This window comes from Rhincodon typus, chromosome 6 (genome assembly GCF_021869965.1).
Source record: "Rhincodon typus isolate 14 chromosome 6, sRhiTyp1.1, whole genome shotgun sequence".
In the NCBI taxonomy this organism is placed as follows: Eukaryota; Metazoa; Chordata; class Chondrichthyes; order Orectolobiformes; family Rhincodontidae; genus Rhincodon; species Rhincodon typus.
Window position 1 is genome coordinate 82,143,985 of NC_063337.1, and position 16,886 is coordinate 82,160,870.

General features: G+C 40.7%; 1 protein-coding gene across 1 annotated transcript in view; it reads left to right on the forward strand.

Annotated features, from left to right (window-relative positions):
* Positions 1-16,886, forward strand: part of mycbp2 (MYC binding protein 2) — a 214,825-nt gene that overhangs the window by 116,832 nt on the left and 81,107 nt on the right. Inside the window, exons 35-45 of the mRNA XM_048598403.1 lie at positions 1,487-1,587; positions 1,704-1,922; positions 3,228-3,450; positions 4,942-5,060; positions 8,510-8,597; positions 8,818-8,867; positions 8,942-9,114; positions 9,215-9,359; positions 13,368-13,574; positions 13,864-13,919; positions 14,018-14,133. Coding sequence (XP_048454360.1) covers positions 1,487-1,587; positions 1,704-1,922; positions 3,228-3,450; positions 4,942-5,060; positions 8,510-8,597; positions 8,818-8,867; positions 8,942-9,114; positions 9,215-9,359; positions 13,368-13,574; positions 13,864-13,919; positions 14,018-14,133 — 1,497 coding nt within the window. The remainder of the gene's footprint in view (positions 1-1,486; positions 1,588-1,703; positions 1,923-3,227; positions 3,451-4,941; positions 5,061-8,509; positions 8,598-8,817; positions 8,868-8,941; positions 9,115-9,214; positions 9,360-13,367; positions 13,575-13,863; positions 13,920-14,017; positions 14,134-16,886) is intronic.

A 16,886-nucleotide genomic window follows, 5' to 3' on the forward strand; every position in this document is an offset into this window, starting at 1 on the left:
TGGCAGCTTCCAGCTGTTCTTTGTTAAACTGGTATTGGCAGGCTTGATGGGCATATTTTGCTGATCATGAAGTTTGAAGCATTGTATATTAGCCATGTTCCAATAATAGTAAAAAATTTGAAGCAGTTACTTTTATGCTATTGTTGAAGAAACTGATATAGTTTGGGTGGTGGAGGGAGGCAGGTGGGGAATGGGTTTTGGCAGTGCAGGCCGTCGTCGTCTTTAAAAAAAAAAAAAATGTTAATGTTTAGCTCCCTAAAGTTGTCAGGATAGATAAAAAGGGTGAGATGTTGTTGACCTCAACGAAAATAAATTCAGTGACTTTGATATCTGTACATGTGCATATTCCAAGAATTAGGTACTCAGTTAACTGTGCAACAATTCCGAATATTTGTCAGCAATGCTTTGGCGGAGAACTCGGCAAACCTCACCTTAATGGCAGACCTACCTTGGGTGTTGTCCAGTTCACGAGGGTTTTGATTGTGTTTATTCCCTGATCTTATTTTGCTCATGCATTTGCTACCACTCTGTCACATCTGGGGAAATTAGCTGAAGTGTATTATTCTGTCTTGACTTTGGAACCTTGTGTTCCAAACTGACCTCGTCACCTTTTTCCAGTTATTGTACTATTTATTTTTCTCTGTTACGAAGAGATGAATCAAATAGCTAGGTGGTCCATAAAGTGGACTTTGATGTAGCCAAATAGAGAATGATCTCTGCCGGATTAGCCTTTGTATTTCTAAAAGTGACATTGTCTCAGTATTATACTTGTAGGTAAATTTGTGCATTTGAAGACAATCTATGTTTTTTTCCTAATTTCAACTCTTGTACCTAACCTGGAGAACTTGCAATTGTTTGGTACAAACTTGATTAAACATGCTTTTATCCTAGTGTTTATGAATTTAATATTAAGTAAATTCAAAGTAGCCTTTGTATATCAGCTGCCACTCCACTTGCCAGCTCAGTTTGTTACGGAAACCAGAATTTCTTGTTTTAAGGTGATTTGCTGTAATCAAGAATTTGGTTTGCTGATATTAAAGGTTGTTCATTGAACTGGGGATCTAATCAGCGCTACCTTGTGAATTTTCCGAGAACAGCATTTCACAAAGGCAAAGTGTGGACTACCTGCTTGTTCCCTTTGGGGCAAGCTAGAATGAATACAATTTAAATAGATTTGACATAAGCTATTGAGGTTTCTTTTTCATCACACCTTGCTTTTAATTATGCTGATTTGGGTAATACAGTCTTCGTCTTTCCACTGAACAAATAACTAAACTATAATGCACCAGCAGAAATATTCATCACAATCATCTTATCTGTCACTTGTCGGGGAACAGGGCTGGGCTGCAGAGAAGCAAGAAGGCTGTATAGCTAACAGAGATATTTCTGTGCGCTACCTAATTATGTGATGCTATGTATTAAAATTTGCAACTGTTCTGATTCGTTCACAAAAAAAATGCATAAAGCAATATATGTTTTTATTTAGCGGAAGATATTCCAGAATTACTCAGCTCTTCCAGCCTGTTATCTATGCTGCTTCCACTTATTTTGGCTTACATTGCACCAGTGGCTGCTAATGTCCCAAAAGTAAGTAATTTTTTCTAGACATTAATGCTGTTTTTTTTTAAAAATTATGTGCTTACACTCATTCTCAGTTATTTCTTTAAACTTTATGAAGTGCCCTTTTTTGTTTTTTTTAAAAGGCTGCCGTTGAAGTTTTTGGTCTTGTACAGGAGCTTCTGCCTCCAGTTGCAACGTTGAACCAAAAATATGCCCCACCTGCCTTTAATCCTAATCAGTCGACAGACAGTGCAACAGGCAATCAACCTGAACAAGGCCTCTCTGCTTGTACTACTTCTAACCATCATGCTGTAGTGGAGAGTGACCATCCTTACAAACCAGCTTGTGTCAGTCAATTAAAGGTACGTTCAAATGAGATTATTACAGTATGCAGATATGTTAAATAAAAACAAAATGTCTAATCATAGAATCCCTACAATATGGAAAAAGTCCATTCAGCCCATCAATTTCACACCGACCCTCTGAAGAACATCCCAACGGGACCCAGATCCAGCCCAGTAAGTCCACATTTACATGGTTAACCCATCTAGCCTGCAAATCCATGGATGCTACGGCCAATCCACCTAGCCTGCATATTGTTGGACTGAGAGAAAACCAGAGCACGTGGGGGAAGCCCACACAGACACAGGGAAGATATGCAAACTCCACACAGTCTCCCAAAGCTGGAATCGAACTGCAGTCCCAGACGCTGATGCGACACTTCTAACCACTGACCCACTGTGCTGTTATCTTCTAATTTAAAAACAAACTAATTATGTCAGACCTTTTCAGCTAATGGCGGCTTCATTTAGGGAAGAAGTTAGCTTAAAAAAAATTGGTCTTGTATCTTTTTCAAAAAAGTCTGTTAAATGGGATTGAGAGTTACATGAGATAACTGAATGAACGCTGTTAATTAGATGCTGAAAGGTGGTTTCCTTTGACTGGAGAATCTAGTTAAGAGTCCGAGTCTCAGAGTAAAGTATTGGGCCATTTTGCAGGGCCATGAGTAATTTCTTCTCTGAGGGGTTCTGAATCTTTGTAATTCTTTACCCAAGAATCCACTCGATGTTGAGTCATTAACGATAGCAGTTTTCCATGTGCTGAGAATTTTGGCCTCTTCGAAATTGAGACTTGCAAAAGTGGAATTAAGGTTGAAGGACAGCCATGGTCTTAGTAAATGATGTAACAGATTTAAAAGGTCATACAGACTCCTGCCCAGATTTCTCATTCTTAAGTATCTAATATAATGGTTCCTGACCTAATGAGATTTTAGAAATTCATAAATACAACCCATTAAGTGTTTGGTAAAGAATGTAAAGCTAACTAGACACTGGAAGTTTCACTTGATTTATCTTGGGGGAAGCGTTGGTAGAAAGAGTACATTTGTATAATCTTGCTTCAGATTGCACATGCTACTCTAGAAGAGTGCACTTGATATGCTAACTGACTATTAGTTCATCTCACCTGCGAATTTATTAATAAAATACAAAGTCTTGTGTTGAGCATGTATATTGACCAAAGGTTGGAGACTGCTCAAATACATTTTGATTAAAGTGCTTATGAAGGCAATTGATGCATCCACTTGGTTTAGACTAAAATAAAGACACTCGAATAACAAATGAATGGCTGCCAGTTGAAAGATTAAAATAACAGTGTTTGTCTTCTAGGTAACTTTTCCAGATTGTGTCAGGTGGATGACCATCGAATTCGACCCCCTGTGTGGTACTGCACAGCCAGAGGATGTGCTTCGTTTGCTGATTCCAAATAAAAGTTTCCAAAGTTCAGGATTTGGGCCTAAAAATACAAGCCACGATGGTCTAAATTCATGGATAGAATTGAAAAAATTTTCTGGTTCCACTGGATGGCCAACTACAGTCCTTGTTTTACCAGGTATATTGAGGAAGAAACATCTTCTATTTTTAACATATGTTTTAGTTGTGCTATGTTTTACCTTTATTTTTCCTGAGTACTGCTGTATTTTTTGCGAGTTCAAAAGCATGAGTGTGCAGGTTTGACCACAGTAGTAGGATATAGCCAGTGCCTGGGTGAATATGCATTGATATGATCAGGGTTTGAGTAAAGATTTGTAGCTTGGCTGCTGGTTGTAGATGTTGGTGTGTTCACTGAGCTGGGAGGTTTGATAGCAGACGTTTCATCCCTTACAAGGTGACATTCTCAGTGCTGTGGAGCCTCCTGCAATATAACAGAGCCTCAGGAACTCCTCATCAAGACTGAAATAATATCTTGCCAAATTCTTATTTGCATTTTGACTGGTTCTGAAAGCCTAGCACCACAATTGGAGACTACTTTTGTGACGTAGGCTGTTCAAAAGTATTAGTTATTAATGCTTCAGTGACATTTCTGTGGCCAAAAATAGACACTTGATTTTAAAAGCTCGGATGGACTTGAATAGCTTTTGAGGTATTTTGTTCTATGACTTTTGACTTTTGTCACTTTTCAAGGACTTGTCTCCGGTATATACGATATGTTTAGTTAAAAATGTAGCGGTTGAACCATGAAATGTGATGGAGTAAAAGCAAGCATTTTATATCTTTGAGGCAGAATGTTGTTTAGCATAAGGCAATATTTGTAAAGCTAGGATGTACTCTGGAATGAAAAATTACAGGAAAATAAAAACAAAATGAACTCCTTCATATGCAGGATGTTAATACTGCCATTACATTTACCCAAATTCCTACAGAAATGTTAGAATTTAATGCAACCCTTTACTTTGGTTCATTTCATTATTTAATGAATTCTTAACATGGCCACGATTATGGGGAGGCTATGTATTATTCCTAAATTAGTAATCCAGAGACCCAAGTAATGTTCTAAAGACCTAGGTTCAAAGCCGACCGTGGCAGATGATGGAATTTGAATTCAGTAAAAATCTCATGAGTCTAATGATGCCCATGAAACTGTTATCGATTGTCAGAAGCACCCATCTGGTTCACTAATGTCCTTTAGAGGAAGGAAAGTGCCATCCTTGCTTGACTCTACACCCACCACAATGTGATTAACTCTTAACTGCCCTCTGGTCAATTAGGGATGGGCCATAAATGCTGACCTAGCCAGCGATGCGCCCCCCCCCACCCACCCAACTTTCTTCTTTGATCCCAGCAATTGAAGTTGAATGCAAATCAAGCATTGTGTATGACTGTGGTATCTTAATATATCTCTTGGTTAAGTGTTTTGAATTAATATTCCTTAAATAACTTTAGAAAGATGCAAAAACAATTCTCTTGAGAAACTGAATATGGAAAAGCCTTTCACTAGAAAACAAATATTGTGTTCAGTAAAGATTATGCAAGTCATGTTGGAAAAAGATCTTCTATTTAGCAAGTTTTTCTTTAGATTTGTATGTTCATGTCATTTTTCCAGGAAATGATGCTATTTTCTCTTTGGAGACTGCATCAGACTACGTAAAAGACGAGAAGGCCTGTTTTTATGGTTTCAAGTGTGTTGCTGTGGGTTATGAATTCAGCCCTGGACCTGACGAGGTAACTTTTTTACAGTGCATCTAATAGAATATTGTACAAGAGATTGTATTATGTTATAGAGCACTTCACACCTTAAAACTTTTGTGTTGTAGAAATCAAACTTGAGCTTGCGTTGCATTATGCAAAGTAGCAAAGGCTGTGTTGAAATAATGCTAGTTACCAGATCAAAGTGGGGAAAAATGTTCTTAAATAAGTTAGAATTACTTACTTAATTACTAAAACTAACGTTTAATTGAGTATTTCCCCATGTCCTGCATATAATAGTCCAATAAACCAAAGGGAGACTACTATTACTATTTCTTCAAATAGTCTATAGGTAAAAACAGGCATTCAAAGGATAGGCACTTAATTTAAGGACCCCAATAGCTTACATAATAAAGCATAAAAGCCACATTTGAAAACATTTGAAAAATTGAAATACACACAACTTCAATCTACCAAATCCTCTTTTTTTTGGAAGCTTCAGCAAAACCTGTATATACATTTTCCTGTTTGGTTCTCTGCCTTGATATTAGTAAGGAGAGCTGAGAAACATGCAGCTGTATTGTACTCCAAGTGAGGGCAGTTTGAAATGGAATGGGACTGTGGACTCGAGGTATTGTTGACCGGGCTGACTGCTGATGCGAGAGACAGGGAGGTTGGCATTAATGCAATTAATTAGGTACTGATCATAATTGAAGCTGATTCTACAACGTTGGAAACATTTTTACAGTACACAGTGGGCCTTTTGATGCCAGTCCCTGTGATACCAGTAATTTGTAAGTTTCACTGAATTCATAAATGGCTCATTCTATGGAGGTCCCACTCTGATATTAAATTCATTGTTTACTTCCAAGTTATTGTTTCAGGTTTTGTTTTGGCCTATTTATCTTGAGTGGTGTACATTTTTCACATTGACCTATATGTACATTAATGGCCAGCTATCGTTGAGAACCGGGCAGATTTCCCAATGCACCTGACTCCACGGGAATGGCTCAGGAAATTGAATTTTCTCATGGGCAATTTCCAACCCCCTGATAAAGCTGCTTTAAGTGGGAGAATTTGGAGTTCTCCAACACAATTAATAAAACAATAAGATGAAGGAGCAGATCCCATCCAGTCTGCTGCATAATCAGTGAGATCATGACTGATTTGATAATCCTCAACTGCACTTCCCTGTCATTTCCCTATAACCCTCGATTCCCTGACTGATTTAAAAATCTGTCCATCTCACCCTTGAATATACCTAATGAGCCAGCCTATACAGCCCTCGGTAATAGAGAATTCCACAAATTCACTTCCCTCACTATCCTCATCTCTGTTCTGACTGCTCCTTTATGCTGGGGTTATGCCCTCTACATAGTAGTTGTTAGAGGATTAAGAAACTCCTGAATAATTAAACTGAAGTCAGACTCAGAACTGACATCCTCACCGTCAAAACCTCCCAATTCCCCAAAGACTCGTCCAATTGCCTAGTGCCCTAATCTCGCCCACCTGTCACTTTATCCATTAAACACCCTCCTCCCCCCCCACCCCCCCCCCCAACCCCCCCACCCCCCCACCAAACTCACCTCCAGGACATTTATTGGCTTGTGACACTACTCTTACACTGGGTGGACTTTTTCCCTAGTTTACGTGATGGGTGCTTTTGGGACAGGCCAGGCTTGGATGTTTGATTGGAAAAATTGTCAATAAATTCGTAGTTTAACAGAGGATTACAATTTGTCAGATCTATTCTGATGGTCATCTGAATTTTTGGGCTATAATGTCAGCAATCCATTGAACCTCAACACAGCATTGAAATCTTGTGTGACTTGGAATAGGTGTGTATGACTGTTAAACGTGTGAAATTCTCAGTGATACATTACAAAGGCAAAGTTTCTTCAAATCTGTCTTGAGCTTGGAATGCTTCAAGATCAAAGAGCCAACAGTTTTCTGCACTTTCTCTTTTACTCGTTTACACTCTTGGCTTGGTGTTTATCTGCACTGTCACTACATGTTGTAATGTTGCTTGCCTAAATAAACATAGTGTAGTCCTTTTGAATTTTAACAATTGAAAAATATACCAGTATGTAGTTTTATATTACTCTTCCCTCAGATTTATTTTGCTGCATTCAGTAACCAAAAATGAGTTTAAATGTAGCTTACTAATGTGACATGTTAATAATTTCTTCTAAGTTCAGACTATTTGGATAATTTTCTTTAGATTCTTGGATACTAAAGGTACTAACGAAACAAAATTGTACTGTCTGACCCTTTTTCAAAATCGCATCTCTCCTTTGTTCTTGACAAAATATCCTGCTTCAGCGCATTGTACTTTGTTAATCACAAGTACGTTTATACTTGGAATACAAAATTAGTATATGGTAAATTGTAAATATTGGTTCAGTGGTGATGCGCTTGTTGCCAAGTCAGAAAATTTGAATGCCGTGTACATGAATCGCAAAAATGATCACAGGTGCATGAAATAATTTGGAAAAATCAATTAAAATTAGTCTTTATTCCAAGGAGGATAGATTATGAAAGTAGATAAGTCTGTATAGGTATTGCTAAGGGATCACCCAGAATACCAAGTACAGTTTCAGCCCCTTTACATAGAAGGGGACATACTTGCATAGGAGGCTGTTCAGAGAAGATTCACTAGGCTGATTTCAGATCATAAACTCAGTTTTCCTAAAAGTTCTAAAGGCAGACCACCACTTTGGAGAAGTAAACTAAGTAGTCTGCTCATGCTTTTGTGATAATGCTGTCACTGTAAAAAGGTTATTTTGTCCTGGGTTGTTTTTATTTTTGAAGAGGTTGTAAAGGTAGAGGTAATGAAGTGGCTACGAGCACTGGCCTAAGTCAATAGGTTAAGAGGCCTTCAGGTTTCTTTTAAAGCAGTTGTAACAATGGAAGGGAAGTGGCCAGTTCTCCCAGACCAGGCTTTCTATTTTCTTTAAGCTGTAACAGTTAGAAGCTGTTTGGGTCCTAGAAGGGTTGCAATCTTCAGTAAATGATTCCTAACTGTGACTTTTTCTGAAATCTGTCTTTTGTGTTGTTCCCTCCTGGATTGGGAAACTGCACATAAGAATCTGTGTCTGATTTTCCTTTTTGCCAAGAGTTGTATTCAGGGGATGTTACTATATTGGAATAGTTAATTAGTAATGGGTACTGTATCTATTATTCATTTAAGTTTGCCACTAATAAGTTACTCTAAATTCCTCTTGCGTTTATATTTTAACTATAGTGTTGAAATAGATAGTGTTTTGCTTAACATCGGATGCTTTGATCAGTTGCACCACAGCTGGAACAAGCACTTCACATCTACCTTTAAAATAAGGAAAGATTAGGGTCTAGGCTACCACCTTAAACTATTGTGAGGAGGGTCTGGACCGGCTCATAATATTCATGACTCCCGTTATTGTTTTTTCCATTGTAACTTTAACTTGCTAAAACCAAACACGTATTAAGAAATTTCTGTTTTGCAGGGAATCATACAATTAGAAAAGGAATTGGCGTATCTTGGAAGTATATGTGCAGCTTCACTAATGAAAAAAGACCTTGCGCTTCCTGTGGGTATGGATCTTTACTTTTGTCAGTCGAAGTGTATAATGATGAGCGTTTTGCACAAAATGTTGTGTTTTGCTGGATTGTAGGTCATTGCTGAATGATGATCTTTAGGTATCTGTTGATTACTTTTGAAATCTTTCAGTTTATCCAATACTAATAATGAAAGCTAATTGCAGCAAAAAAAGAATTGTGCTGTTGTTCTGTTAAATCATCTTTGTTTCGACAGGCAATGAGTTGGAGGAGGATCTTGAAATTCTTGAAGAATCAGCTCTGCAGGTGAGCTGTCAGTTGTTATAGTTAAATTACTCATCATTTTTCATAACCGTACTCACGTGTTTTTCTCTTGCCAGGTGTGTAAAAACCATGCTGGTTTATTAGGAAAGGGCCTTGCTTTGTCTCATTCACCAACTATTTTGGAGGCACTAGAAGGTAATCTTCCCCTCCATCTGCAGAGCAATGAGCATTCTTTCTTAGAAGACTTTGTTGCGTGCTTACCTGGGTCTAGTGGTGGACGACTTGCAAGGTAAAACCTAGGTTTGATGTATAAAATTACTAAGACCTATGTCTGTGTCTTTGTTAAAATTTGTACGTAAATTTTGCTACTGCTTCTTTCATGTTGTCAGGTGGCTTCAACCGGATTCTTACGCAGATCCTCAGAAAACCTCCCTGATATTAAATAAGGACTACATCAGATGTGGTTGGCCTGCTACCATCACAGTTCAGACAAAGGACCAGTATGGAGATGTAGTTCATGTTCCAAACCTGAAGGTATGAAGTAATTTGGAAATGGCTGTTCAAAGAAACAACTTAATGTAATAAATTTGTGTACATAAGTTAGCTTTAATTTATAAATGTATATTTGGGAGCATTCAAAATATAAGTGGATCATACAAGTGAGCAGGAAATATCTCCGTTCGGGAAATAAATTCCAAATTTTAGTAGTGAATTTTCTTTTGCTGTATAATCCAGCGATGCTTGAAAATTCGGTGAATAGTGCCTTTCCTTAAGCACCTTTATTTTTCTTTGTGAAATGCATTTTGTAAAGATGACATTAGGTGGCTAATGCACTACTGCTATACTACAGAAGATTTTAGGTTCTCGGAAACATTCTTTAGTATCAAGGCTTCCGAGTCACCGTTTCTGTTTGACTCGAAGTTTCTTCCTGCAGAAAGCCTCTGTTTTGTCAAGGAAAGTTTGTTCCAGTGTAGTTCGCTTGTGTTCCAAGGGCAGCATGGTGGCTCAGTAGTTAGCAATGCTGCCAGGTGTACAGTGCCAGGGACCCGGGTTTGATTCCAGCCTTGAGTGGCTTTCTGTTTGGAGTTTGCATGCTCTCCCCACATCAGGTTTCACCCTGGTGGTCCAGTTTCCTCCCATAGCCCAAAGATCTGCTGGTTAGGTGGATTGGCCATTCTAAATTTCCCTGTTGTTTTCAGGGATGTGCAGGCCAGTTTGGTTAGCTATTGTAAATGTGGGGTTATGGGGAAAGGGTGCAGTGCTGGGTCTGGATGGGATGCTTTTCGGATGGTTGGTGCAGACTTGATGGGCTGAATGGCCTCTCTGCACTGTAGGGATTCTGTGAACATAAGATTAAGAAGCAGGAAAAGACTATTTGGTCATGTCAGATGACTCTGCCATTCATTAAGCTGTGACTGATTTAGTTACAAGAAGATATAAATGGAATGGTTAAATAGGCAGATAAGTGGCATATGTAATTTAACCTCTCAAGTGTGAAGTGATAAACTTTGGAAAGAGTAATTTGACAAAGTATCCAATGATCGCATGACATTAGGAAGTTATGTGGAACAAAGGACATGTTTGTCCATAGGTCACTGAAGGCAGAAGGGCATGTTAGTACGGTGGTTGAAAAGGCTGTGGGACACTTACCTTTATCAATCGATGCACACATTACAAAAGCAGGGAAGTCCTGTTAAAATTGTTTGGATCTTCAGTGAGACCACAGCTAGAGTACTGTGCAGTTCTGGTTGCCACATTCATGGAAGGATGTGAGTGCAGTGGAACAGATGCAGAGGGGTTCCACAAGGATGCTGCCTGGGATGGAAAACTTAAGTAATGAAAGTTTGGATAGGCTTGTTGTTTTTGTTGGAGCAGAGATGATTGAGGAATGATCTAATTGAGCTGTACAAGATTGAGATGTATGGGAGTGGATAAGGTGCAGCTGTTCCCCATAGTTGAAGGGTCAGCCACAAGGGGGGCACAGGTTCAAAGCGATGGCAGGAGGTTTGGGAGCATATGAGAACTTTTTTTACCCAGAGAGTTGTAATGGTCTAGAATGTGCTGCCTGGGAGAGTTGCCACATATCCTTTTTAAAAGTACCTGAATGAGCACTTGGCATGTCATGACATTCAAGGCTATGGACCAAGTGCTGGTAAATGAGATTAGGTTGAAGGTCAGGTATTTCATTGAAATTTACAATGCAAGGTAACAATATAACTATATCTAATCATGGTAATCTTCAACTCGCACATTAGTTTCCAGTTCTTTATTTATCAAGGCAATCTTTAGCAAGCCTGTAACAAACTCAACGGAAATTATTGGAGAAACTCAGCAGGTCTGGCAGCATCTGTGGAGAGAGAACAGTTAATGTTTCGAGTCCAATGATCCTTTTTAGTTCTATTCCTTTTCAGTTAACAATCTACTTCCCTTGAGTACTTCAGTTGAACTTGGCTCTATCATACAGACCTTAACCGTGGCTTCATTTTAAAAAAAAAATGGTTTTTGCTTGTGTCACTTTTGCATTTCTTAACTGATTTCTTTAAATCTTTGCCCTCTTATTCTCTCCTTCTGTAAGTGGAAGCAGTTTCTTCCTGTTTACTCTGTGCAGATCTCTCATGATTTTGAATCCCTCTATCAAATCTCCCCCAGCCTTTTATTGTCCAAGGAAAGATGTCTGAAATTCTCCAGTCAGTTTTCATAACTGAAATTCCTCATCCTTAAAACCAGTCTTGTGAATCTTTTCTATGTTCAGTCCAACGCCTTTGCGGCTCAGAACTGGGCACAATACTCCAGCTAAAGCCAAATTAATGCCATTTATGGGTTCAGCATAATCCCCTTGGTCTTGTATTCTATGCCCCTACTAATACAGCTTAAGACATTACAGGCTTTCTTGATCACACTCTCAGCCTGTCCTGCCATCTTTAATGACTTATACATTCAGGTCTTTCTACACCTGTACATCCTTCAGAGATAAACATTTTATTTACTCATCTGTCCATGTTCTTTCTTTCTTTACCAAAATTATTTCCTTCATATTTTCATGCATTGAACTTCATCTGCCACTGTCTGCCCATTCCACCAATTTGGCTATGCCCTTTTGGGGTTCTTTACCATTCTCTCAGTTTATGATGCTTCCATGTTTGTATCACCTTCAAATTTTGAAACTATGCCCTGTACAGTAAGGTCAAGGTTATTGCTATATATCAGGAGAATCAAGGGACTTAAAACTCCTGGCTGGGGATCTCCACTAACCTGCCACCAATCCAAAAACCATTCATTAACCACAACTGGCTGAGTGACAGGAAGCAGTATTGGATCCAGGTTGCTATTGATACTTTTATTTCATGAGCTACAACTTTACTTGCGTATATTGTATGGCATTAAGTATACCTTTTGGATGACAATGTGTAGGGCACAAACAGAAATGCCATTTTCAAACCTTCCTGTTGGCTCTTCAAAAAGCTCCAAGTTAGTTAAATGCAATTTTCTCTTAGTAAATCCATGTTGGCTTATACCTTTTTTCATCTGACTATGAATTTTGCCTCAAGTTATTTTTGTGGAAGTTTCCCCATCACTGAAGATAAACTGACTGACCTGTTATTGGTGGGCTTATCTTCACCTCCTTTCATAAACAAGGGTGCAACATTTGCAATTTTTCACTCTTCTGGTACCACCACCACCACCGTCCGCCCGGCCCCCCCGTCCCCCACCCTCCAAAATCTCAGGAAGACTTTTAAAAATTGAGGTCAGTACCTCTGCACTTTCTGCTCATTTTTGTCAGTATCTTTGGAATCATGCATCCTCGTCTTGCTTACATTAAATTTGCTAATTTATATCAGTTCTTATGTATTTTTTTGTTCTCATTCTTAAAAATAAATTGGAACAGAATTAAGTGAAGTTATCCTGAGAATCACTCCTTTATAACCAGGATCAAAACGAACAATAGGGGAATGCTGCACTCATGATTGGGAGCCTGGTTTTTTTTTTTAAAATGTTTGTTTTCATCATCTTCAACATGGAAGATAAATTGTATTTTACAGTTTAACTTCAAATTATTACAACTCCAGCGTACTGGAACTAATCTGCAGAATTAATTAATCCAGCGTGTGAGCTCCTAGTTTGGCTGTAGCAGTAAAACCATTTATTTAAAAAAGGGGTACAGACCATTGGTGCTTATTTCACACCACACCATGAAAGAGAAACAAAATTTAGAGGTGTTTTTCAATTTCATTTTATTGACTTTTATTTTTGCCATGGCTCTTCAATTTTTTTATAAATATGAAGATGTACAAGAAATTGACCACAACGTAATCATCTTTGCTAGAATACATTGTGCAAAACCGAAAGACTCCCTCAATGAAAAATATTCCATGATGCAAGTCTGATAAAATCTCGCACATTGGCATGTAATTCCTTTTGTGTCAATAACAAAACTTCATATTGTTCTCAAGTGGCTACTTTTAGAATTAAAATGCTTTTACTTAGATCTATCAGAAGGAATGACGAGAGTAATCTTTGTAAAATCTTGTTACTTTTTAACAGGTTGAGGTGAAAGCTGTTCCTCTTTCTCAAAAGAAGTCTATGCAGCAGGAGAACACTAAAAAACTGCACCGTATCCCTGGCAGTCCACCAACTATTGTTCCATGTACTGATATGACGTTTGGTGGATTACCCTCTCCCAAACTGGAAGTGTCTTATGAACCAATGATCGTAAAAGAAGCTCGGTATACTGCAATCACTATGATGAAGGTATTTTATACACATTCTCAACATTTCAATTTCACAGCAAACCATTTCCTAATTTGATCCCAGCCAATGTAATTGGCTCTAGTGAGCTACAGTCCAGCCCAGATCAATTATCCCTTCATGTTTGAATCTCTGACTTCTCCGATTTAAAGAGTTGATGCAAACATGTTTCTGCTAGCCTGTTCTGAAAGGTTGGCCTGAATCAGTTGGTAGTTAATCTCTTACTACAGTTTTGAACCATCTTGCTTTGTATTTGCCTTATAAATGTTCTTCTGCATTCCTCTTCATACAGGCATATGAAAATTATTCATTTGAAGAGCTTCGATTTGCATCTCCCACTCCTAAAAGGTAAAATGAAAACATCAAATGTAAACCAAAAAAAATTAGTGCAAGGTATCTCCAAGTATATTGATTTTATTGACTGACTTACTGATTAACTTTCTCAGGCCAAGTGAAAATATGTTAATTCGGGCTAATAATGATGGAACCTACAGTGCCAACTGGACCCCTGGAGCTGTAGGTCTTTACACTATCCATGTCACAATAGATGGGATCGAAACAGGTAACTTTGTGTTAAATGTTACACTTCATAGCCGCAAGCAACCTGGTATATTGTGCAAAAGTTGGAAATAATTTCCAACTTGACCTTTAGATAAATTTGAAGATGTTTTTAGTTTGCTTTGTACTATTTTTATTGTTTTTCAACACCTATAGAAATTTGAATCTTGATAACATTGTCATCCAGTAAAACAAAACATTCATTTCAAGATAACAAGGTGTAAAGCTGGATGAACACAGCAGGCCAAGCAGCATCAGAGGAGCAGGAAAGCTGACGTTTCGGGTCGAGACCCTTCTTCAGAAATGGGGAGGGGAAGGGGATTCTGAAATAAATAGGGAGGGGGGAGGAAGTGGATAGAAGATGGATAAAGGAGAAGATAGGTGGAGAGGAGACAGACAGGTCAAAGAGGTGGGGTTGGAGCCAGTAAAGGTGAATGTAGGTGGGGAGTTAGGGAGGCGATAGGTCGGTCCAGGGAGGACGGACAGGTCAAGGAGGCGGGATGAGGCTGGTTGGTAGGAGATGGGGGTGGGGCTTGAGGTGGGAGGAATGGTTAGGGAGGTGGGGACGAGCTGGGCTGGTTTTGGGATGCGGTTGGGCGGGGGGAGATTTTGAAGCCTGTGAAGTCCATGTTGACACCCTTGGGCTGCAAGGTTCCCAAGTGAAATATGAGATGCTGTTCCTGCAGCCTTCGGGTGGCATCATTGTGGCACTGCAGGAGGCCCAGGATGGACATGTTGTCCAAGGAGTGGGAGGGGGAGTTGAAATGGTTCGCAACTGGGAGGTGGATTTGTTTGTTGCGAACTGAGCGTAGGTGTTCCACAAAGCAGTCCCCAAGCCTCCGCTTGTTTTCCCTGATGTAGAGGAGGCCACAACGGGGACAGCAGATACAGTATACCACATTGGCAGATGTGCAGGTGAACATCTGTTTGATGTGGAAGGTCTTCTTAGGGCCTGGGATGGGGGTGAGGGGGGAGGTATAGGGGTAGGTGTAGCACTTCCTGCGGTTGCAGGGAAAAGTGCCAAGGGTGGTGGGGCTGGTGGGGAGTATAGAGTGGACAAGGGGGTCACGGAGAGAGTGGTCCCTCCAGAAAGCAGATAAGGGTGGGGAGGGAAAAATGTCTTTGGTGGTGGGGTCGGATTGCAGATGGCGGAAGTGTCGGAGGATGATGCGTTGGATTTGGAGGTTGGTGGGGTGGTACGTCAGGACGAGGGGGATTCTGTTTTGGTTGTTATTGCGGGTAGGGGGTGTGAGGGATGAGTTGCGGGAAATGTGAGAGACAAGGTCGAGGGCGTTTTCGACCACTGTGGAGGGGAAGTTGCGGTCCTTGAAAAACAAGGACATCTGGGATGTCCAGGAGTGGAATGCCTCATCTCGGGAGCAGTTGCGGCGCAGGCGAAGGAATTGGGAATAGGAGATGGCCCTTTTGCAGGAAGGTGGGTGAGAGGAGGTGTATTCTAGGTAGCTGTGGGAGTCGGTAGGCTTGAAATGGATATCATTTTCCAGGTGGATGCCAGAGATGGAGACAGAGGTCCAGGAAGGAGAGAGAAGTATCAGAGATGGTCCAGGTGAACTTAAGGTTGGGGTGGAAGGTATTAGTGAAGTGGATGAACTGTTCAAGTTCCTCGTGGGAGCACGAGGCGGCGCCGATACAGTCTTCGATGTAATGGAGGAAAGGGTGGGGTATAGGGCCAGTGTAGCTTTGGAAGAGGGATTGTTCCACATATCCTACAAAGAGGCAGGCATAGCTTGGGCCCATGCGGGTACCCATGGCCACCCCCTTTGTCTGTAGGAAGTGGGAGGAATTGAAGGAGAAGTTGTTGAGGGTGAGGATGAGTTCAGCTAAGCGGATGAGGGTGTCAGTGGAGGGGGACTGGTCGGGTCTGCGGGACAGGAAGAAGCGGAAGGCCTTTAGGCCATCTGCATGGGGAATGCAAGTGTATAGGGACTGGATGTCCGTGGTAAAGATGAGGTGTTGGGGACCAGGGAATCGGAAGTTTTGGAGGTGGTGGAGGGTGTGGGTGGTGTCACAGATGTAGGTGGGGAGTTCCTGGACCAAGGGCAAGAAGATTGAGTCAAGATAAGTGGAGATGAGTTCAGTTGGGCAGGAGCAGGTGGAGACAGTGGGCCATCCCAGGCCGTAAGAAGACCTTCCACATCAAACAGATGTTCACCTGCACATGTGCTACTGTGGTATACTGTTTCCACTGTTCCCATTGTGGCCTCCTCTACAGCGGGGAAACCAAGCAGAGGTTGGGGACTGCTTTGTGGAACACCTACACTTGGCTCACAACAAACAACTACACATCCAGTCGCGAACCATTTCAACTCCCCCTCCCACTCCTTGGACAAGATGTCCATCCTGGGCCTCCTGCATTGCGACAGTGATGCCACCCGAAGGCTGCAGGAGCAGCATCTCATATTTCGCTTGGGAACCTTGCAGCCCAAGGGTGTCAACATGGACTTCACAGGCTTCAAAATCTCCCCCCGCCCAACCGCATCCCAAAACCAGCCCAGCTCATCCCCACCTCCCTAACCATTCCTCCCACCTCAAGCCCCACCCCCATCTCCTACCAACCAGCCTCATCCCGCCTCCTTGACCTGTCCGTCCTCCCTGGACCGACCTATCGCCTCCCTAACTCCCACCTACATTCACCTTTACTGGCTCCACCCCCACCTCTTTGACCTGTCTGTCTTCTCTCCACCTATCTTCTCCTTTATCCATCTTCTATCCGCCTCCCGCTGCGCACCCCCCCCC